This window comes from Rattus norvegicus, chromosome 3, assembly GCF_021556685.1.
Source record: "Rattus norvegicus strain SHRSP/BbbUtx chromosome 3, alternate assembly SHRSP_T2T, whole genome shotgun sequence".
Taxonomy (NCBI): domain Eukaryota; kingdom Metazoa; phylum Chordata; class Mammalia; order Rodentia; family Muridae; genus Rattus; species Rattus norvegicus.
Window position 1 is genome coordinate 106,289,676 of NC_141536.1, and position 21,609 is coordinate 106,311,284.

General features: G+C 51.7%; 1 protein-coding gene across 2 annotated transcripts; it reads left to right on the top strand.

The window, feature by feature from the left end:
- The first annotated feature begins 480 nt into the window (after window positions 1-480).
- On the top strand, window positions 481-19,935 carry Tyro3 (TYRO3 protein tyrosine kinase). 2 transcript variants are annotated; one of them, XM_087649062.1, is made up of 19 exons: window positions 481-578; window positions 2,720-2,903; window positions 3,264-3,364; window positions 4,310-4,480; window positions 5,824-5,910; window positions 6,648-6,763; window positions 8,969-9,146; window positions 9,879-10,024; window positions 10,543-10,687; window positions 11,084-11,213; window positions 11,297-11,397; window positions 11,648-11,743; window positions 12,137-12,217; window positions 13,123-13,215; window positions 13,586-13,707; window positions 14,097-14,206; window positions 14,362-14,521; window positions 14,727-14,863; window positions 18,487-19,699. In XM_087649062.1, exons 2-19 carry the CDS (start codon window positions 2,731-2,733, stop codon window positions 18,875-18,877), a joined length of 2,538 nt encoding a protein of 845 aa, XP_087505188.1. In that variant the 5' UTR covers window positions 481-578; window positions 2,720-2,730; the 3' UTR covers window positions 18,878-19,699.
- The last annotated feature ends 1,674 nt before the right edge of the window (window positions 19,936-21,609 follow it).

A 21,609-nucleotide genomic window follows, 5' to 3' on the forward strand; every position in this document is an offset into this window, starting at 1 on the left:
GGTAGAAAGAGGAAGCAAGTAGGAAGAATGACAGCCCCCCAATACACGGCGATTTGGCTTTGGCCTTCGTAGTCTAGTGTGGGGATGGACACCTGAGAATTACTAAACAGATCTTGGAAAACTCTAGATGGACGACAAACTGTAAAACACGTTGGGAAGGTAGGCTGGAGAGAATGGTCTTTCGATAGAATAGTTGGCGATTAAAGGGAGGCTAAACTGGGTGAAAAGCTCAACGAAAGAGGTACAGGGATGCTAGTAGATCCTGAGGGAGCTGTCACAGCCGTCTTGGGGACACACGAGGGTTGCTGTGTTTAGTAGGTGCTTTGTGTTCTGAGAGGGCTGTGCGAGAGTCTGAGGTCAGGATTCAGAACAGTGTTGGGGTGTGGCAGGAGCTTGGAAAAGCGGGGTTCTGAGGAGAGAATCCGGGGTGCCGCTCTGGAGACTGGAAAGTATTTGGGGAAAGGAGGGGCGTGGCCGGGTGCCTGTCCAGGGAGCGAAGCAGGTCCTCCGTAGCGGCAGCGGAGTGGCCGGGACGCGGGTCGGGCTATGCGGTCTGGAGGTGGGCGGGAGGTCGGGAGGTAAGGGCCGAGGTTAGCGCTCGGCTTTCGACACCGGGGCTGCGCGCGGGGGGCGGGGGGGCGGCACGAGCTCCGCGGAGGGCGGGCGGGCCGGGAGGAGGCGGCGGCTCGCTGAAGAACATGAATCAGCGGCGGCGGCGGCGGCGGCTGTGGAAGGAGCACGGTGGCCCAGCCGCGGCCCCGGGGACTCCTCGCTGCTGACGGCGGTGGCCGCGGCTCCAGCCGGCCGCGGGTACGGGACGCCCCGGCCGAGCGCCGCCCCCCGCCCCTCCCGCGAGCCTCCCGCCCCTCCTCCGCCGCCCTCCACTCGGCGCTCGCGGGCCGGGCCCGGCATGGTGCGGCGTCGCCGCCGATGGCGCTGAGGCGGAGCATGGGGCGGCCGGGGCTCCGGCCGCTGCTGCTGGCGGGGCTGGCCTCTCTGCTGCTCCCAGGGTCCGCGGCCGCAGGTAGGGGTGGCCCGGGAGGCGGCGGGAAGCGGGGGGCTGATAAGTGGCACGGCTGAGGGGCGAAGCCGAGGGACGGTAGCGGGCGAGACCCGGGCCTGGGCCAGCCAGAGGTTGGGGTCGGTGGCCGGGGCTGGAAGGCCGAAGCTAGGACGCAGCGGGTGTGGGCTGACAGACCTCCGGCCGCGGCCCCCGCCCCCAACTTTCTCGCGTCCGGGGCTGGTTCGGTGCAAAGGAAGGGAGTGGGGGGTGTGGGCAGCCGGGGGTGCTTAGGACTGTATTTTCCCGCCTCTATGTTCCTAGTTATTTGCTCCCTTTCCCTTAGTCCTGAGGACCCATTCTGCCTTCCGCACACCCCCGAGGTCCCACTTTGAAACTACAGGGTCTGGGTTTGAGCACCCAGGGCTGAGAAGGTGCTGGATTCTAAAATACCTCTGGCCGTACTCTAGTTCCTGTGGCCCTTGGCGCTCCCGGAAACCCGAATGTTGAATAGCTTGGGTTGAGTGAAGGTTACTGCTCCTTGGGAAGATTAGCTTTACGTGGCCACATAGCCACTGAGGCATTTCCCTGAGACAGAAGGGCAGTACCTTTGCCCGCAAGTTCACACCGCACACATCTGGAACTGCTGGGTGTAGTAGGGGTGTGAAGCTATGTCTCCTTGTCCTGTGAGGGTGAAAGGGTAGGATTGAGACGGGCTTCTTCGGGCTTCTTCGGCAGCAGCCAGCCAGCTAGCATTTTTTTTTTTAAACTGAGTTCTTTGCCACATTAGCCTCTCAAGGAAGGGAAGATAAAGAGTGGAAAGTATTTGCGAGCTTCGAGCTTCGAGGTTCGTATTTGATGCTCAGAGAGCCCAGGAATTTACCTAGGGTGACACAGTAAAGAGCAGAGAGAACAGGTCTGGATTTCTTTCATGCATATTCTTCACCTGCCCATCTGTTTAAAAACATGCCAGGAGGGTGTGCGTGTGGGCGTGTGTTTATGTGTGTCCACCCTTGCCTGAGGAGGGTAAGAGTCTAATAAGTGGGCCCTGTTGATGCTACAGTATCTCGGAGGGGGGGGGTCTTGGGGCTTCTGCTTAGGGCCCCACCCCTCCCTTCTGCCCTCCATCTTCCTAACACCCGCCCCAGCACACATTCAGGTATTAATAGAGCAGGCGGCTGCCAGGAAGGCTGCCATGTGTTTGATCTGACGTGGTTTTGTAGCCATATGTTCTCCACTTCAGGGGAGCACTCCCTCCTTCCTTTCCTCAGCCTCCCTTCATTTTACAGGGTGGAGTCAGGGATACTGGCAGCAGTTCATGGGCTTGACTGACACCCTGGGCAGAGAGCTGGCAGCCTGTTGCACTGGTTGGGTAGAGCAGTCATGCCCAGGATGATGCCTGCTCCGGGAGGTGACAAGTCTCCACGGTTTCAGCTCGGTTTGCCTTCTGGCGATTGGGCACTAGGGAGCTATGGGGAAGAAGTCCTTGGTGCTAAGGGAACTGAGCAATAACAGGAAACTGGAAGTCTTGTCATACCCTCTCTCCCAGCCTGGGTTCAGGTCACCGTCCTCCCCACAGAATCCTGCCTCTGCTTCTTTGGTGCTGAGAATGAACCTTCTAATATAGACACTGCTTTCTAGAAGAGAGTGAATGGGAGATGTTCCCAGAGAGAAGGGCTATTTCAGTCATGCAGACACATCCCCTCTCCCATCCTTCAGGCCTGAAGCTCATGGGAGCCCCAGTGAAGATGACAGTGTCTCAGGGGCAGCCAGTGAAGCTTAACTGCAGTGTGGAAGGGATGGAGGACCCTGACATACACTGGATGAAGGATGGCGCTGTGGTCCAGAATGCAAGCCAGGTGTCCATCTCAATAAGCGAACAGAACTGGATTGGCTTACTCAGGTGCAGGACTGTGGAGGAGGGAGTGGGATGACAGCTGGGGGACAGACAGCCTGTGTCCTGAGAACTGAGGCTTTGTTGATGTCTAGAGGTCTGTGGTCTTAAAATTTGTCAAACTGTGGAACCTTCTAGAAAACAACCATGATAAACCCATTAAGTCTGCTCAGCAGAGTTGCCCCCCCCCCCTTTTCCCTCCAGACAAGGTTTCACTATGTAGCACTGGTTGGCTTCAAGCTCACCCTCTCTTTGTGTAGACAAGTCTACTCTCAAACTCACAGTCAGGTCTCAGGCTCTAGGGTGATGGGATTAAAGGATCTGGCTCTCTTGACTCTGAAAAGTAAGCCTGATATCCTGTTTCCACAGCCTAAAGTCAGCGGAGCGGTCTGATGCCGGCCTGTACTGGTGCCAGGTGAAGGATGGGGAGGAAACCAAGATCTCTCAGTCAGTATGGCTCACTGTTGAAGGTGAGAAGGCAGTACTAGCTGTGTGGGCCATTTAGCTTGGAGCTAAGACTAAAACTCTGCAGAAGAGAGCTCAGTTTAAGCCCTACTGCCTTCTGTGGCCTAGGCCAATGGTTCTCAACCTTCCCAATGCTGTGACCCTTTAATACACTTCCTTACGTTGTGGTGACCCCCAAACCATATTTTTTTTGTTGTTGTTGCTACTTCATAACTGTAATTTTGTTATCATTATGAACTATAATGTAAACATTTTTGGAGCTAGAAGTTCGCCAAAGGGGTCTCCACCAACAGGCTGAGAGCCACTTCTGCAGGTTCATCCAGACCTTATAGGGACCCTACCTGCTGGAACCACGGAGGCTACTAGGACCCACAGTTTCTGACGTCCAGTCTGTTTCAGCCTTCTGTCAAGCATTCAAACTGTCAAGCATTCATCAGAAGCTGGACCTTGTTCTGCCAAATGGACCTACCAAAGGGGGAGGGTTGGGGGAGGGGAAGGAGGCTCGCAGCTGCTGGAGCTCAGAGCTGTGCAGCCCTGGGAAACAAAGTGACTAAGAAAGTAACAAAGGGCCCTGAACCGGAGCTGGGGCCTGCCAGCAGAACTCTGCTAAAGCTCCACCCACTCCCCCTCCTAGGGTACTCCTCCCCCACGTCCCAACCCCGGCCTCTCCGGTACTCTGAGACGGACTGTCAGAGCAAGTCTGGGAAGGGACTGTGGGGGCTGGCAGTAGAGTCTGCCTTGCCTAAGGGGGCAGCAGAAGAGGAAGATGAGGAAAAGGAAGCCCATTCCGCCCCCTCCTCACACCTGATAACTGTCTGCAGCTGACCCATTCTTTAGGGTCCGGTGGTGACTACCCATTACGGAGTACTTCAAATGGAAATGAACTTGCGATTTGAGCAGTAGGAAGCTAAGAGGTGGCAAGGCTAACTCCCCTCACTTTTCCTCCCTAGGTGTGCCATTCTTCACGGTGGAACCAAAAGATCTGGCGGTGCCACCCAATGTCCCTTTTCAACTGTCTTGTGAGGCTGTGGGTCCACCAGAACCCGTAACCATTTTCTGGTGGAGAGGACCCACTAAGGTTGGGGGACCTGCTTCCTCTCCCTCTGTTTTAAATGTAACAGGTGAGCAGCCTCAGGAGGGGTCTTTGAGCCAAGAGTGAGCTGGGTCAGTGCCCTGGGGGTGGGTGGGGCACCGTAGTGTTGGGATCTGCATAAATCTGAGTTTGTCGCTTGAGTGTCCAGAGCAAATCCCAGTGTCAGGGTGCGTGAGCCGTACCGTTGCTAAGCTTGTTAGCTGGATGTGCTCTGCTGGCTAGGTGGGCTGATTAGGTGTGATCCTGCTGTGTGGTTAAGGAGGGTGCTGGGGCCTCCTTTCCGCGCCCACAACAGTCTGGTCCTTGCACAGCTGGCCATGAGAGAGGAACTATATGAGATCAGGGACACCCATCCTCCCCCTCCCCAGGGAAGGAGCCAGAAACCAGCCCACGCAGAGCTAGGGAGGAGTGTCTGGCAAACTGGGAGAAGACTCGGCTCAGGCTATAGAAAGTGAAATGGGGGAGGGTAAAGGGGAGGAGGAGGCCAGCACAAAAATACAGGGCCTCCTCACCTGATGGGCCTTTCTAGAAAATTTCCTGAATCACTGTATCTGTTCATATCCTATACTGTTAGACCCCAAGCGGCCACACTGCACATTCTCCTAGATTTCCCCCAAGAACTTGAGCTTATCCATCACATGTTTGTGAGATTTGCTGATCTGTGAAACTAAGTGTACGGTTTCCAGATGAGTCTGAGCATGAAAGGGAAGTCCCCAGGGACTTGCATCTTGATAGAGGTACTGTAGGACCTGCTGGTGCCAAGGCAGGATCTGTTCAGAGAGGGGGAGGCTGCTTCGCAGCTTCCAGCTTCCCTCCACATGTGCGTGGTTAGGACCCTCAGGCAGTCAGCCCTGTAATAATAAGCACTCAGTGGAACTCCTACTGCACGTACCACACTGTGCTGGGCACCATGGGGAATGGAGGAAAACAAAGAATTGAGGATGGTTGGGTAGACAAGACACAGACGTGGGGAGCTGAGTCTCCAGTGATGGGGCAGAGAACAAAAGGGCTCTGGTGTGCATAATCAGGGAGTTGCCAGAAAAGGGAGGTGCCCTGTGCTGCTTGTGGGAGGTGGGATTAAGGTGGGAGGCGCAGTTACAACATTTTTCCGAGCTCTCGCTGTGCACAGTGCACTTTAAGTCTTACTTTAAAATTCTCCCATTCATCAGATGGGGAAACGGCACCATCCAAGCCTTTTAGACTGCAAAGTCCTCCTTCCAGTTCACCATACCCCACTGCCCAACCCCTTCCTTTGGCTAGAGGGATTTCTAAGATGTTCTGGCAAGAACCTGAATTGAAGTCCCTCTTTCCTAAACTCAAACTCGGTGGGAGTGGCTGCTTGGGGGGCTGACTAAGGTTTTCTGGCCCCAGGAGTGACCCAGCGCACAGAGTTTTCTTGTGAAGCTCATAACATAAAAGGCCTGGCCACTTCCCGACCAGCCATTATTCGCCTTCAAGGTAGGGGGACACAGGCCGGGGTGGAGGGGGTGGGGGTGTTGAGAAAGGGCAGGGGTGGTCTCAGCCAGCTGTCTAGCAGGAGAACTGGCTGGCTTTTCAGCGTGCAGTGGCTCTGCAGGAATCTCCAGGTGAGGAGTAATTGGCACAGCTCCCATTCCTAGTGGGAGCACCTGAGACCCTGCCACAGCTGAGACAGAAATAGAATCCTGACGTCACAGCAGATTTCCCATCACGAAGCAGAGTCCCAGGGAGGGAGGGAAGGAAGGAGCCAGCGGGAGATGGTCAAGGCTTTTATTCAACCTTGTTTCTGTCTTCTGTAGATGGAATGGGGGTGGGGCAGCAGCCTAGCAGAGAGGGTACCCAAAGTGTTGGTGCCGAGAGGAGGAGGGAGGGAGGAGGGAGGGACAGAGGAGAGAAGCCAGTATGCAAAGGCACTTATCTGAGGAAGCTGGGCAGTTGCCAGTTTCTCCTCTTGTAGTCCCAGAACACCCCTTGCCCTCTTATTCTTTGGTCAGGCCCTTTGTCTGGGTAGCCAGCCTTTGCCCACAGCCTGGGCCCCCTCCCAGGTATAAACAGTGCCCTACTGGTGGCTGGTTTATGCCCCACATGCCTTGGATGGGCTGATTAGTCTTTAGGAGGTGCTCCAGGCCTTGGGACAAAATCAAGCATTGACTCCTATGCCTTTCTCCCTCCCCTCATATTTTCACTCTGTGCTGACACTAAGTCCCTATCCACAGCACCGCCTGCAGCTCCTTTCAACATCACAGTAACAACGATCTCCAGCAGCAACGCTAGTGTGGCCTGGGTGCCGGGTGCTGATGGCTTAGCTCTGCTGCACTCCTGTACTGTACAGGTAGGCTGAGCCGTGCACACTTACTAGGCCTGCCTGAGAGTCTGCGTCTGCAGCTCTGTTCAGATGCTTCTCCTAGTCCTTTAAGTTCAGTGGCAGACACTGCAGACGGGCTGCAGGCCTGTGACTTCTTTATGCTAGGAAGCGAAGCATATCCAGAGCAGGCTTGGGTGTCTAGAAGAGTATTTTCTTTCTTTCAGTCTCTCCCCCCCATCCCCGCCCCAATGTTAAGAATCAAACCCAAGTCTATCACATACTAGGCAAACCCTGTACCAGCACGAAGATCAAAGAGTTTTTCTTTTTTTTTTCTTTTCTTTTTTTTTTTTTTTTTGGTTCTTTTTTTTCCGAAGCTAGGGACCGAACCCAGGGCCTTGAACTTCCTAGGCAAGTGCTCTACCACCGAGCTAAATCCCCAACCCCAAGAGTTTTTCTTTTAACATAGCCGATATTCCTCCCTCATACATCCTGCCACTGCACCTAAAGAGAACAAGAGGACGAGAAAGGGTGCCAAACCCTGGCGATTTTAATTAATTAATTAATTTTTCTGTGCTGGAAATAGACACAAGGCTTTGCACATGCTAAGCAATCACTTCTGTGCCTATGTATTCCAGTCCTTTAGTAAGAACCTTTGAAACTTTTCTAATCATGTCCCCTAGACAGGATGAGCCCTCTCCTGGCTTCACCCTGGCCACAGCCCATTGTCCCAAGGGCAGAGTCTTCAGGGCCAAAGGACAAGCTTATCTGGTTCATCCTCACTGCCACATAACACTGTACATTCAGAATGTCTTGCCCTGGCTGCTCTGGGTCTGAGTCTAAGGCCTGAATGGGCCTCTTCTCTGGTCCTTCCTTCCAAAGGTAGACCTTGCTATGATGTATGTACTTCTGTGTCTAATGGCAGCCACTGGGGGTTGATGGTGGGGAACAGCCAGCATTGTTTATATCCATGCACGGGAAGCCCACATGCTGAGGGCTCCTTCCTGAGGCCCAGCTCTTCCAGGGTTCTGGGGGAGGGGGTTGTTCTGGAGATGTAGCTCAGCTGGTAGAGTGCTTGCTTAGCAGCTAGGAAGACCTGGGTTCTGTCCCCAGCACCACCTAAATCAGGCATTGTGTTACCAAGGACATTCTTAGCTGTAGAATGCATTCAAGGCCAGCCTGAGCTCCTGAAACCCCCTTAGAGGAAGGGAGAGGGTCAGAGAGACTATGACAATGAGAAGCAGCTAGACCAAGAGTAGAGCGCAATGGAATGGCACTTGTCTGGCTCACATAAAGCCTGCATGTGGTCCCCAACACTTCTGAGTAAGTAAGTAAATAAATACGTGTGCTGGATGATCTTTAATGCTTAAGTACTGAACCATGGGGTATGAGGATTGTGTGTATTGAGAGTTGGGGATGCCAAGGATTGAACTCAGCTTTTTGAACTAATGTTGAGTACTCTGCTACTGAACTTGTCTCCCCAGGCACACACACACAAGCCTTCGGTTGTATTCTTGTTCTGGGCCCCTAAAATGTAAGGAGAGAAGCCAGCTCACAGGGCTCTCTGCCCCCCATTCTTCTCACTCTGAGAAGCTCTGAGCTTTGGGGCAGCAAGTAAACAGAGATGGCAGGTACTCTGGAACAATCAGGCACTAAGTACAAATAGGCAAGCATAGGTTTCTGGAGTTGCTGAGACATCAGGAAAGTGATACTAGCCTGGCATAGTGGCACATGCTTTTAATCTCAGCCCTCAGGAGGCAGAGGCAGGCAGATCTCTCAGTGTGGGGCTAGCCTGGTCTACAGAATGAGTTTCAGGACAGCCAGGGCTACACAGTGAGATCCTGTCTCAAAAACAACAGCAAAAGGGACACCTGTCTTGACTCCCCCACTCTTTGCTGGGTATTGTACTCAGTGCCTTCCTTGCCCGAGAACAGTCTACTACCTGAGCTTATACTCGGCCTCAGAGTAAGTAGGACTTCTCTAGGAGTAGCAGGCCATTCCAAGCAAAAGGAATACTATCTGCAGATACAGAGTGTGAACCTGCGATGGTCTTGGGGTGGAGACAAGTTGGGGCAGTTGTTTGCTGACAGACTTGGAGGAAACATTTGTTCAAGCTCCCATGCCATCCATACCTATCCCGTCTTCCCTCTCATCTCCGAGACTTGACTGCTTATCTAATCATCGCTTCTGTGCTGTTTGTTTGTTGTTTGTTTGTTTTGGTTTTGGTTTCCGAAGGTGGCACATGCCCCAGGAGAATGGGAGGCCCTTGCTGTCGTGGTTCCCGTGCCACCCTTTACTTGCTTGCTTCGGAACTTGGCCCCTGCCACCAACTACAGCCTTAGGGTTCGCTGTGCCAACGCCTTGGGCCCTTCTCCCTATGGCGACTGGGTGCCCTTTCAGACAAAGGGCCTAGGTAAGGAACTCAGCAAGAGGGGCAGGACTGGAGAGGGAAGGCATCATTCATTCAGCAGCACTTATTGAACACCTACTGCACACCACTTTGTATTTAGTTCTTATAGGAGGACTGCTAAGCAAACTGGAAAAGACAGGATAGATACAACTCTTATTCATTGGTTGCTTGATCTCTTGACTAGAGGTTCAATCCCCCAAGACCCCTAGAAAAGAAAATATCCTGCTGGGATCTGACAGTGTAACCAAGGCTATCCATAAAGCTCAGACTAGAGAACTGCAGAAGTTAGTTTAAAAAGAGAACTCATGTTTTAAGTAAGTGTATGAATCTGTTCATTCATAAGGCCCCTGGGCTCTGGGTTGGAAAGGCCTGGGTGACAGGCAAGAGTAAGACCTGCACAATTAAAAGGAGCCATATACATATTTCGTGGGAAAGTGCATCAAGGTAAGGGCACAGCAAGTCCTAGGAATCTGCTCGAAGTTCTCTGCCTGATAAGGGAGACTGGGAGGGAAAGGCAAGCAGTACCAGGGCGATGAAGAGTCACACTGTAGAGATGTGGGGGCTGGGCTGCTTCTGTCCTGCCTAGGCTTTTCTTCCAACACAGAGTTGTTAGCAGCTGGGAGGCAAGCCCTTTCCTCAGCCTCTGCTTTCTAAGCTGTTCAGCTCTTGGTTGGTGTGGGATCATGATGGTAGGGAGGGCAGGGAATCCTAAGAGCTTTCTTTCTTTTGGTACAGCGCCAGCCAGAGCCCCTCAGAATTTCCACGCCATTCGTACTGACTCAGGCCTTATCCTGGAATGGGAAGAAGTGATTCCTGAGGACCCTGGGGAAGGCCCCCTGGGACCTTATAAGCTGTCCTGGGTCCAAGAAAATGGAACCCAGGTAAGAGAGACGATCCCTTCTGCTTCCCCTACTGTGCTGGAGTGTCTGCCCCGAGACTTAGAAAAGCTTTAGAATGTCCATGGAGGGTCTGGCACTCCTACAGACAGTCAGAATACCCTCTACCTCCTGGCAAGGGCAGCTTCCTGTCTCATTGGTTTGTCTCTCCATTGGGATAGCCCTGTGGCCACTTTGTATGCAAATCAGGAAGCCTATCCCGGCCCTTGCAAGGGGGGGGGTGGTGCAGAAGGGGGGCACAGATAAGGCTTTGTCCACAGTCCCAGCTCGACTTCCTGTCATCTTCTTGCAGCCGCAAGGCTTGTTTGTGTTTCAGAGAGGCCTCCCCCACTCAGTCCACGGCAGGAATGTGGTGACTCCCAGGGGATTGTGTTCTATAGCCCCTCACACTCACTGCTCCCCTAAAATTCCCTGATTCCTTAGCTGAACTTTCTTCTGCCCTCCCAGCCCAGCTGGAGGCTTCCTCAGGCTCAGTGTGAGGGTGGGACTTTTCCTGGCTACAGGATGAGCTGATGGTGGAAGGAACTACGGCCAATCTGACTGACTGGGATCCCCAGAAGGACCTGGTTTTGCGTGTGTGTGCCTCCAATGCAATTGGTGATGGGCCCTGGAGTCAACCACTGGTGGTGTCTTCTCATGACCATGCAGGTAAGGCATAGGGCACAAGGCTTTCAGGGATTACACCGACTGATTGGAGGAGGCTAGTGGCACCGGTTTTTCTAACACACTCGCGCGTGCACACACACACACACACACACACACACACTAAGGAGTCAAGCAGTGGGGATGAGAGTAGGGTTGGTGTTTCGGTCTTGGTTTTCCTCTCTTTGCTTTGGTTACACTGCAGATGATAGCATGATAGCAGTGAGAGCCTGTCACTGCTCAGGTGCAAACTCTTGAATCTTTAAGGTCTTTTTGATTTAACACCCTGCTTGGGCTTAGGGAATCTTTTGGGAAGGCTAGGTGAGGGGGCCATCCTGGGACAGTTCTGAAAGGACATTTTGGTGTCAACCCAGCTCATGACATTGCCTTTCCCTCTCACAGGGAGGCAGGGCCCTCCTCACAGCCGTACATCCTGGGTGCCTGTGGTCCTGGGTGTGCTCACCGCCCTGATCACAGCTGCTGCCTTGGCCCTCATCCTGCTTCGGAAGAGACGCAAGGAGACGCGGTTCGGGTAAGGAAGTGGGACTGTGGCCAGTGAAGGAGGCGGTAACACGGGGCCTTGTAATTTACCTGAAGTCCTGGGTTTCTCTTTAGGCAAGCCTTTGACAGTGTCATGGCCCGAGGGGAGCCAGCTGTACACTTCCGGGCAGCCCGGTCTTTCAATCGAGAAAGGCCTGAACGCATTGAAGCTACATGTGAGTGCTGGAGCAGCATAAAAGGAAAAAGACAGGCTACCTTTTACCAACTCATTTATCCAGCTAAAGTGCCTGAACCTTGATAAGTCCTGGAGTAATGAAAAGGGACACCCTAAATTGCTTGTGGAGTTTAATCGCCACAGTTGTGGAAGATCCAGGCGCTGTGCTGAGGGCGGAGAGCTGGGGGAGACAGTAGGCTGGAGTGTGGGTTTGACTGCAGCTCTGCTTCCCTTTCACCTCCTCTCTGCAGTGGATAGCCTGGGCATCAGCGATGAATTGAAGGAGAAGCTGGAGGACGTCCTCATCCCAGAGCAGCAGTTCACCCTCGGCCGGATGTTGGGCAAAGGTGTGGGGGTTCTGGGGGACCAGCATGAGTTTGCTCTCTCTGAGTGGGTTGTTCCATTTGCTTCCAGGGCGTGAATTTGGGTTAGTTCCTATAAACAAGGTATACATATGGGTGCCTGATTTAGGGATAAGGAATCATCATGGTTAAAGGCAAGGAGCCATTCCCAACACAGTCTCCTCTAAGAGCCTTCCTTAACTAATGATTTTATGACCGTATGAAGAGTAGCCTGAGAGGGAAGGGCACAGGGAGCCTGAGGTGTCTTTTTTTTTTTTTTTCCGGAGCTGGGGACCGAACCCAGGGCCTTGCGCTTGCTAGGCAAGCGCTCTACCACTGAGCTAAATCCCCAACCCCGAGCCTGAGGTATCTTGCCCTGTCCGTTGGTTTCCTGCCTAGGAGAGTTTGGATCAGTGCGGGAAGCCCAGCTGAAGCAGGAAGATGGCTCCTTTGTGAAAGTGGCAGTGAAGATGCTGAAAGGTGAGTTAGACAATAGCATTCGTCGGGGTAGGGAGAGGGGTTAAGGGAGTGACTGATCTGGAGCAGGCGCCACTCTGCCTGAGATTCCCCAGAAGCTACTCAGCACGAGCAGGGATGCTGACTGCACCACGTGAATAATTCAAGAGCATGAGCCCACGCAAAGATCCATGCCCCAGCTTTGCTCCCTGCCGTCAGCGGTGACGGTGTTCACCGTTCACTCTCGTGATTACAGCTGTGATTGGTGCAGCTCCTGAGCTGCCAAAACCTACGGGAAAGGCCAGCTTCCTAAAGGGAAATCTCGGCCCGGGGAGGCTGAGGTAGGGGATTGTTACAAGTTTGAGGCCAGCCTGGCCAATATAGTGGGACCTAAAAGAAGAATTTAAAAACTCAAACCTGGCCCTGGGTTCGGTCCCCAGCTCCAAAAAACAAAACAAAACAAAACAAAACAAACAAAAAAAAAAAAACCTCAAACCTGGGCTAGAGAGATGGCTCAGTGGTTAAGAGCACTCTAGAGGTCCCTAGTTCAATTCCCAGCAACTACACCATGGCTCACAACCTTCTGGTGTTTCTGAAAACAGCTACAGTGTACTTATAGACATAAGATAAATAAATAAATCTTAAAACAAAACAAACAAACTCAAGCTGGGAGTGGTGATTCTAGTACTGGTGAGGAGTAAGGTAAGGCAGAAGGATCACAGGTCTGAAACCAGGCTGAGTGAGCCCTGGATCAAACAAACAAAGGATAAAAAAGTGAAGTGGGAATTGTTAGCAGGCAAAGGAAAAGTTAGAAAGCACCAGCCCTGGCCCCCTGTGAAGCCCAGGGCTTCTGTAAGTTCTAGGAGCCCTGGGTGGGCGGCAGTGAGTGGTGAGTCTTGTTTCCATTCCTTCCCCTTCCTTTCTCCCAGCTGACATCATTGCCTCAAGCGACATAGAAGAGTTCCTGAGAGAAGCAGCTTGCATGAAGGAGTTTGACCATCCACACGTGGCCAAGCTTGTTGGTGAGCCCATTTGGAGGAGGCAGATATAGAATAGGGCTAAAAATATGCTCCACCAACGTGAGAGGGTAGCCTGGAGGAGAAAAGTTTGGCTACCCAGTGAGCAAGCAGGTAGTTGGTGAGGTCCTGTCTGAAATCTGGCTGGAAGGAGCTGAGCTCCAAACTGCTCATGTGGGCGGAGGAGAAACAGAGGAGGTAACACTCAGAGCAAGGGCCAGCAGGCCGAGCAGAGCCCTTCATGGGTAGTCCCCAGGCAGGAGTAACAGTGCCAGGGCTAGAGATGGAAGCCAGGAGGTAGGGAGGGCCTGTGGCAGATACCTAGCTGTCCTTAGGTCTTTGTGTGCCCAGTTCTTGACTTTCCCTTGTCTCCCAGGAGTGAGCCTCCGGAGCAGGGCTAAAGGTCGTCTCCCCATTCCCATGGTCATCCTGCCCTTCATGAAGCACGGAGACTTGCATGCCTTTCTGCTCGCCTCCCGAATTGGGGAGAACCCTTTTGTGAGTGCCTCAGGTGGGGGTGGCCAGGAGGAACTGGGTGGGAGACCGATCCCTGTAAAAGGGACAGAAGCTGGGGAGAAGAGGCTTGCCGAAAGGGCAGGACTCAGGGAGCTTATGGAGAGAGGGGTCAGAGCCTGACTACAGTTAAAATGGCTTCCTTTTTCCTCGAAGCCCTGCTGGGAATTTTAAATCAGGCAAAGATGTTTTTGGGGGAAGAAATTTGATTCTGCAGCTCTTTGGCAGGCTTGCCACAGCTTCCTTAGAGGGTCCTATCTCCTTTTCAGTGGTTATTATGATAGTCTTTAGGCTTTCAGGCCAGAGAATTTCATTCATTATGCCCCACACAGAGTGGAGAGCTTCAACCTGATCTTGTCCTGTCTGTCTACCAGAACCTGCCCCTCCAGACCCTCGTCCGGTTCATGGTGGACATTGCCTGTGGCATGGAGTACCTGAGCTCCCGGAACTTCATCCACCGAGACCTAGCAGCTCGGAATTGCATGTAGGAATTCTGGTGGCCTGATGGGTGGGAGACAGCTAGTGCCTCCTGGCACTTGCTGATGTCACCTCCTGCCTTGGATAGAACCTCCTATGCATGGGGTTAATAAGACTCTGAGCATGGGGAAGACTGAGTCTGTCTCTCAATACCCCTCTCAGGCTGGCAGAGGACATGACAGTGTGTGTGGCTGACTTTGGACTCTCCCGGAAAATTTATAGCGGGGACTATTATCGTCAGGGCTGTGCCTCCAAACTGCCTGTCAAGTGGCTGGCCCTGGAGAGCTTGGCTGACAACTTGTATACTGTACACAGCGATGTGGTGAGCTGGGTGGCCCAGTGGGGCTTGGTAATGTGAATAGGGTAGATTAGTGTGTGGGTGGATGTGCAGGACTCCAAAAGGACCACTAAAGTTCTGCTCTTTGAGCTTTAGTTGTCTAGCTATGAGACCTTTGAATCCCAGGATGCGGCTCTGCTTGGCTCAGGAAACCCAGTAACATTCCTCCCCAACCCTCGTTCTGTACCAGTGGGCCTTCGGGGTGACCATGTGGGAGATCATGACTCGTGGGCAGACGCCATATGCTGGCATCGAAAATGCTGAGATTTACAACTACCTCATCGGCGGGAACCGCCTGAAGCAGCCTCCGGAGTGCATGGAGGAAGTGTGAGTACCCTGGGTAGTGGGTTATAGAAGGAGATTTGGCTCATGGCTGCTACTGTAGCAGGTCTTCCAGGATGAGCTCAGAACCTCTACCTTACTTTTGTTAGTCCTTCTTTTGGGCCTCGTGGTTGAATGTGAGGATTGATCTCTACCTCATATTACATATTTTCCCGGAAACTCCCTGTTTTCTTTCTCTCTCCCCCTCTCATTCTCCCTCTACCCCCTTTCTTTTGTTTTCTGAATGGGAGAATGTTGAGACAATGTCCCTAGGCTGCTCAGGTTAGCCTCTAAACTCTGGAGTCCCAGCCATGAGCCACCATGCCTGGCTATTACCCCGTATTTCCTGCCCCTGGCTTTTCCAGTCTGAGTGAAACAGGAACCATGAAAGGCAGAGGAGAGAGTTGAGTGGCAGTCCAGGTTTCCTTGTCACCTTTTGGGAACCTGGGTCTATAAACCTGGGTCTTGTAACCTGTCTCTTCCCACAGTGCTGCACAGGGCCTCAGGAAGAACAAGCAGCCTGTGACTGACTGACTGACTGACTGACTGACTGACTGACTGACTGACTGACTTTTCTTGACCAGGATAAGCTGGGGAAGGAGCAGGGCTTCTTCCTTGGTTTCAGCTTCCCCTTGAAGAAGAATCCTGAGATCCTGGGAAGAAGAAAACCAATCCTTTTCTTTGCTACCAACCCAAAGTACTGTGGAGCAGGGCGGGACTTCAAAATAGGTTAAACAAACCCTTTTGAGAGGGTGACATAATTGTCACTGACCTAGCTGAGCCCTTTAGGTATTCTCCCAGGCAATCCTCTGTTCGCCCTATAAGGAGAAGGCTTATTTTCTTCATTTTGTGGATGAGGAAATAGGATTAAAGAGGTTAAATGACACGGCCAGGGACACATGACTATTATGTGAATAAGTTAGCACTCAAACCCAGATCCTTGTGGCTTCAGTGTTTATGCTCTGAACCCTGAAATCAACTGTGTTTGGTCTGTTCTAGTATTACTGCCTAACTCCAATCAACACAGAGTAGAGTGGTCCAGGGAACTAAATACACGTTCCTTTTGTGATTTGGGGGTTGGGTCTCCAGAATGTTGCAGCCATGAGAACACATAAAAGCTGAGCCTGAATGACAGTAGTCTTCTATCGGCGGTGGGTTTGAAGTGCCTGGGCCTAGGCACCAAAAGAAAAAGAATTAAATCATTTACTTACTTATTTATTTATTGTGGTGCTAAGAATAGAACTTCGGGACTGTATGATAAACAAGTGCTCCACCGCTGAGCACAGCCAGCCCCTCCGCTGAGCACAGCCAGCCCCTCCGCTGAGCACAGCCAGCCCCTCCGCTGAGCACAGCCAGCCCCTCCGCTGAGCACAGCCAGCCCCTCACTCACATTTCAAATGGAAGTTTAAGTGTAAGCAGCAGCAGAGCTCATTGTTGACGGTGAAAGCTCAGATCTCCTTGTGCCTGCACTGGTCTCAGCCCTCTTCTAGAGCTGCAGAAGCTGTGTGCGCTGTGAGGAGCAGTAGGGACAGACCCTGGCTCAGCCTTCTCCCAGACTGGAGCTGCTGTTGTCAATGAAGGGTGGGCGGACACTGGCCTCCCACCAGGCAGCCTGTGAAAGGGCGCCAGTTGGCCTCTAGCACAGCCTTGAGAATTATATCCCAGTCTGGCCATACACTCGTAGTTGTGGACCATTCCCACAGCCTGCCTGGGGTCTGGCATGATTCTTCTGCAATTGGAACCCTGATTAGGAAGGCTTTTTGTGAGATAGTACTTGGGGCTTTTGCCATGGACAAAAGTCAGGCATTGTTTATTGCACTTTGTTTGAAACCTTCCCCACAAGGGGAGAAGGGTGTGTGTGTGTGTGTGTGTCTGTGCACATGCAAACAGTGAGAGCTGTAAGAGAATTTGAAGGATAGAGAAAGAAGTGCGGCAGGGTATTCTTGGCAGAGACAGAGGACTGGAAACTTTCTGAAGATGTACATGAGTGGGTGCTGCCTCACATAGACTTGGGACAAAAGAGGGAATATACATGTCTGCCCCCTCAAAAGAACCCTGAGTCCAGGGTCTGGGATATGATAACTGAGTGGGAGAGTACTTGCTTAATATACTCTAGGCCCTAGGTCAAAAGACAAGAAAAACAATCCTGACTCCAGTCTTTTTGTGTAAGACAAAAGTACTTTTATTTTAGTCCCTTCCTGAGACAGCTCAGAAAAAAGCTGGGCACTGGCCTCTGTGGCTTCAAATCATAGTTATGTGACTTTGGGGAATTTGTTTGCAATGGTCTCACTTATCTTAGACCAGACTCAAACCAGCTGTATAGCTGAGAGGTACTTTAGACTTCGAATCCTCCTGCCTCCACCTCCCAAGTGCCAGAATTACAGCAGTGTAGCAGTTATGAGGTAATGGAGGTCAGACCCCGGCCTTTGTGCACACTGGGCAAGCATCCTACCAACTGACTGCATTCCAGTCCTGTTTTTTATTTATTTTTTATTTTTTTATTTTTTTATTTTTCTTTTTTTCGGAGCTGGGGACTGAACCCAGGGCCTTGTGCTTGCTAGGCAAGCGCACTACCACTGAGCTAAATCCCCAACCCCCTGTTTTTTATTTTTTGAACCAGGGCTTTGCTGTGTTACTTTAGCTGGCCTCATACTCAAACTGTATCTTAAGCCCGCCCCAAACCGGTGCCCGTCCTCTGGGCTCCACCCACCGAGTGCCAAGGTTACAGCTGTGCATCACATGAAAGCCTGCTCTGTTACTTGCTACTTCATTAGGGATTTTTTTGCATATTCTTTATTATTTTTACTATTACTAATTTATTTCTGTCATATCCCGATCGCAGCTTGTCCTCCCAGTCCCTCCTCTCACCTTCCGTCCCTCCCTCCTTCCATCCCCCTTCCCTTTCTCCTCAGAGAAGGGGAGGCCTCCCATGGATATCAGCCTACTTTGGCTTATCAAGTTGCAGTAGTATTTTTTTAAAGACTTCTTTTTAAACTGGGCGGTGGTGGCCCAGGCCTGTAATCCCAGTACTCAGGAGGCAGAAGCAGGTGGTGAACTTGGGTCCCTCGCAAAGGCTCTACTAGGAACTGCTGAGCCACCTCTCCATGCTTTAATTTCCGTATTTTCAAATAGGAACCGTTCCGTGTAGGGCTGGCAGGGTGGCTGAGCCAGTAAAGGTGCTGCCAAGCCTGAAGGGTTAACTTTGATCCCTTGGACCCATGTGGTAGAAGGAGAGAGCCGGTCCCTGAAACTTGTCCTTTGACTTCCAGCAAGTATGCTGTGGTACATGCATGAGCATGTATGCATTTATACACACACACACACACATACACGAAATGCATGCATTTTAACCCCATGCATAGTTTTTCTTCTACAGTAGTGTTAGTTAGGGAATTGTTTTCCCAGCCTGGTAGTGGTGCATGCCTTCAGTCCCAGGACTAAGGAGGCAGAGGTGGGTGGATCTCTGAGGCCAGCCTCGTCTACAGAGTGAAGTTCAGGACAGCCAGGGCTACACAGAGCAAGCCTGTCTAGAAAAACCAGAAAAAAAGGTTGTTTTCCCGTCTCAGTGTCTATGACTAAGAGGTCCTCTGCTTTGTGGCTACTATGTCCCTTTCTTCTTCCTACCTCAGGTATGATCTCATGTACCAGTGCTGGAGTGCCGACCCAAAGCAGCGCCCAAGCTTCACATGCCTGCGAATGGAACTGGAGAACATTCTGGGCCACCTATCTGTTCTGTCCACCAGCCAGGACCCCTTGTACATCAACATTGAGAGAGCTGGGCAGCCTGCTGAGAATGGCAGTCCCGAGCTGCCCTGTGGAGAGCAGTCTAGCAGCGAGGCGGGGGATGGCAGTGGCATGGGGGCAATAGGTGGCATCCCCAGTGACTGTCGGTACATCTTCAGCCCTGGAGGGTTGGCCGAGTCACCAGGGCAGCTGGAGCAGCAGCCAGAAAGCCCCCTCAACGAGAACCAGAGGCTTTTGTTGTTGCAGCAAGGGCTACTGCCTCACAGTAGCTGTTAACCTGCAGGCAGAGGACAGCTGGGGCCCCCTGGCTCTGCCGGCCATTGCGCTGGCTTACTAGGCCCCGTCTGATCACAGCCCAGGCAGCAAGGTATGGAGGCTCCTGTGGTAGTCCTCCCAAGCTGTGCTGGGACCTGGACTGACCAAATTGCCCAATCCCAGTTCTTCCTGCAGCCGCTCTGGCCAGCCTGGCATCAGTTCAGGCCTTGGCTTAGAGGAGGTGAGCCAGATCTGGTTGCCTGAATGCAGGCAGCTGGCAGGAGGGGAGGGTGGCTGTGTTTCCATGGGTACCATGGGTGTGGATGGCAGTAAGGGAGGGTAGCAGCAGCCCTGTGGGCCCCTACCCTCCTGGCTGAGCTGCTCCTACTTTAGTGCATGCTTGGAGCCGCCTGCAGCCTGGAGCTCAGCACTGCCCACCACACCTGAGTTTAAATGCCAGGTTTGCCCCTCTACGTCACAAAGAGATGTCCTTGTATTGTTCCCTTTTAGGTGACGATTAGGAAGGGATTGGCACACTTAGGTCCTTAAGCCCCATGACAGGAAATGGTGGGATATTCTCAGGTCCGAATCCTCATCACCTTCCTGATTCCCCACCCTGCCATGGCCTGGAACTGACTGGGTGGCTGAGGGATGCACGAGGACAAAGACTACCGAGATCCGACTCCTAAAGGCAGGGTCTGAGTCTGCCAGATGGAGGGGGTGCTAAGAGGTTGGCCCAGGAGTCAGGCATTTCAGGACCCCTCTAAGCTTCTACAGTCTGTCTGAGCATGCTACCAAGCCCCCAAACATCCCAGAACTAACAGGCAGTTTTGTCTGAGCCCAGCCCTTCCACATGGTGACCCTTAGGTCTACCATCCTCTCTGAATGGATATCACTTGTCCCAAGTCTTAAGAGAGAGATACACCTGATGGCTGATGTGGGTAAGAAAAGTTCCTGGAACCAGGGCTGGGGTCTAGGCACCGCACTGCAAACCTCCTGGAATGCAGAGGCAGGCTCTTGGGCTGTTAGGAACATTTCCAAGCTATTAAGTTGCTGTTTCAAAACAATAAAATTGAAACAAAAAAAAAGAATCGAAGCTTTGTTTTGTTTTCTAAATTACTAATATTGGTGGTTCAGACTTTCTGTTGTTTTGAGATAGGGTCTTAAGTAGGTGTCCCCGGCTGGTCTGGAACTCACAGAGATGGACCTGCCTTGTCTAAAAAGGCATGTGTGACCATGCCCAACCCAAGGCTTTGCCTTTTAAATGTTTACTTTTTCCCCCTTTTGATCACAAACAATGAAGCATCTTTGCATAGAGAGAAGTCTAGAAAAGACATGCCACAGAGTGTAGACAGTTATCTTTATAGAGTATGATTAAGGAAACCTTTTCTTCCTGTTTCCTAAATTTTCTGAGTTAAACATAACGTGCTTCTCATAAGCAGACTAGACCCCAGTAACTCGCCATGTTAACGATAATATATAATCTTTGTAGACAACTGTGAAGGTGTAGAATACCTGTAATCCCACCACCCAACAGTAATAACTCCCACTGGACTTTGGGAAATGCAAACATTTTTGACATTTAAGTTGGAACAGAAGCTTTCTGCACCCACTGCCAAAATTTCCTTGGGTCCTCATCTCTTCACCCCTGAGGGAGCCTGGGAATCAGTAGTCAAAGAAAGGTGAGCCTCTTGAAGATTAGAAATCCCAGAAACAGAGTTCCTTCCCAGTATTTCCACCTGCAACCTAGTTTCAGTGTGAGCACCTGGGCCTCTGCAATAGGAGACATGCACATCATGCCTCTGCTGGGGTGGAAACTGGGAGAGGCAGAGCCACAGCCCTGCTGGCTGAGGGCAATGGAATGAGGTAGGCCCTTCCTGGAACAAGTGTCCTGAAAAACCTGTTGCTGGTTCTACAGATCAGGTTCCCACATAGCTAATTAGACTTGAATTAAATGCCATGCAAGTAGCTTTTCAAATATTTCTTGCTGTGATTAGCTTTAACTGTTTAAATGGTGTGTGTGTGTGTGTGTGTGTGTGTGTGTGTGTGTGTGTGTGTGTGTGTGTGTGTGTGGAAGAGAGAGAGAGAGAGAGAGAGAGAGAGAGAGAGAGAGAGAGAGAGAGAGAGATTAGCTGAGAGATAACAAACATTGGGAGTTGTTGACCAGAAGTCCCTGCTTCTCAAGTAATTCTTTGTGAGGAACCTGGCATGTGCTAGATAACTGTGGCTAGGCTCTTCCAATACAGTGTTCCCAAAAGTAAGTATTTAACCTCTATGCTCTAGGACAAGAGAGAGGCAGAGGGAGGATTCTCCAGGAATGAAGTAAATGGGAGGTTAGCTGAGCAATGACCTCTTCTCAGCATTCCTGGGAGCACCTTGAATGGGCAGCCAGAGGTGTTTGTTTGTTTGTTTAGTATAGAATAGAGTTTATTCAGGGCATGCAGAGGGGAGTTGAGAGGGTAGTAGAGACAGAGAAAGGCAGAGAGAGAGAGAGAGAGAGAGAGAGAGAGAGAGAGAGAGAGAGAGAGAGAGAGAGAGAGACCCTGACTCAAAACAAGTGTGTTACTACAGTTTTCTTAATTTCTTTGTTTTGTTTGTTTGTTTGTTTGTTTCACTGTGTTGCTCTAGTTGGTCTAGGACTCACTATGACACCAGGTTAGCCTAAAACACAAAGACTAACCTGTCTGTCTTCCTAATGCTCGGATTAAAATCCTGTGCCACCACTCCCAACTCTTCCCTGCTTTTAAAAAATC

Coding starts and splice junctions, on each gene's coding strand:
- Tyro3 (XM_087649062.1), top strand. CDS start 2,731: ATGGGAGCCCCAGTGAAGATGACAGTGTCTCAGGGGCAGCCAGTGAAG. Junction 5,911..6,647: donor AGCCATTATTCGCCTTCAAG/GTAGGGGGACAC, acceptor CCCTATCCACAG/CACCGCCTGCAGCTCCTTTC. Junction 12,218..13,122: donor GGCAGTGAAGATGCTGAAAG/GTGAGTTAGACA, acceptor CCTTTCTCCCAG/CTGACATCATTGCCTCAAGC.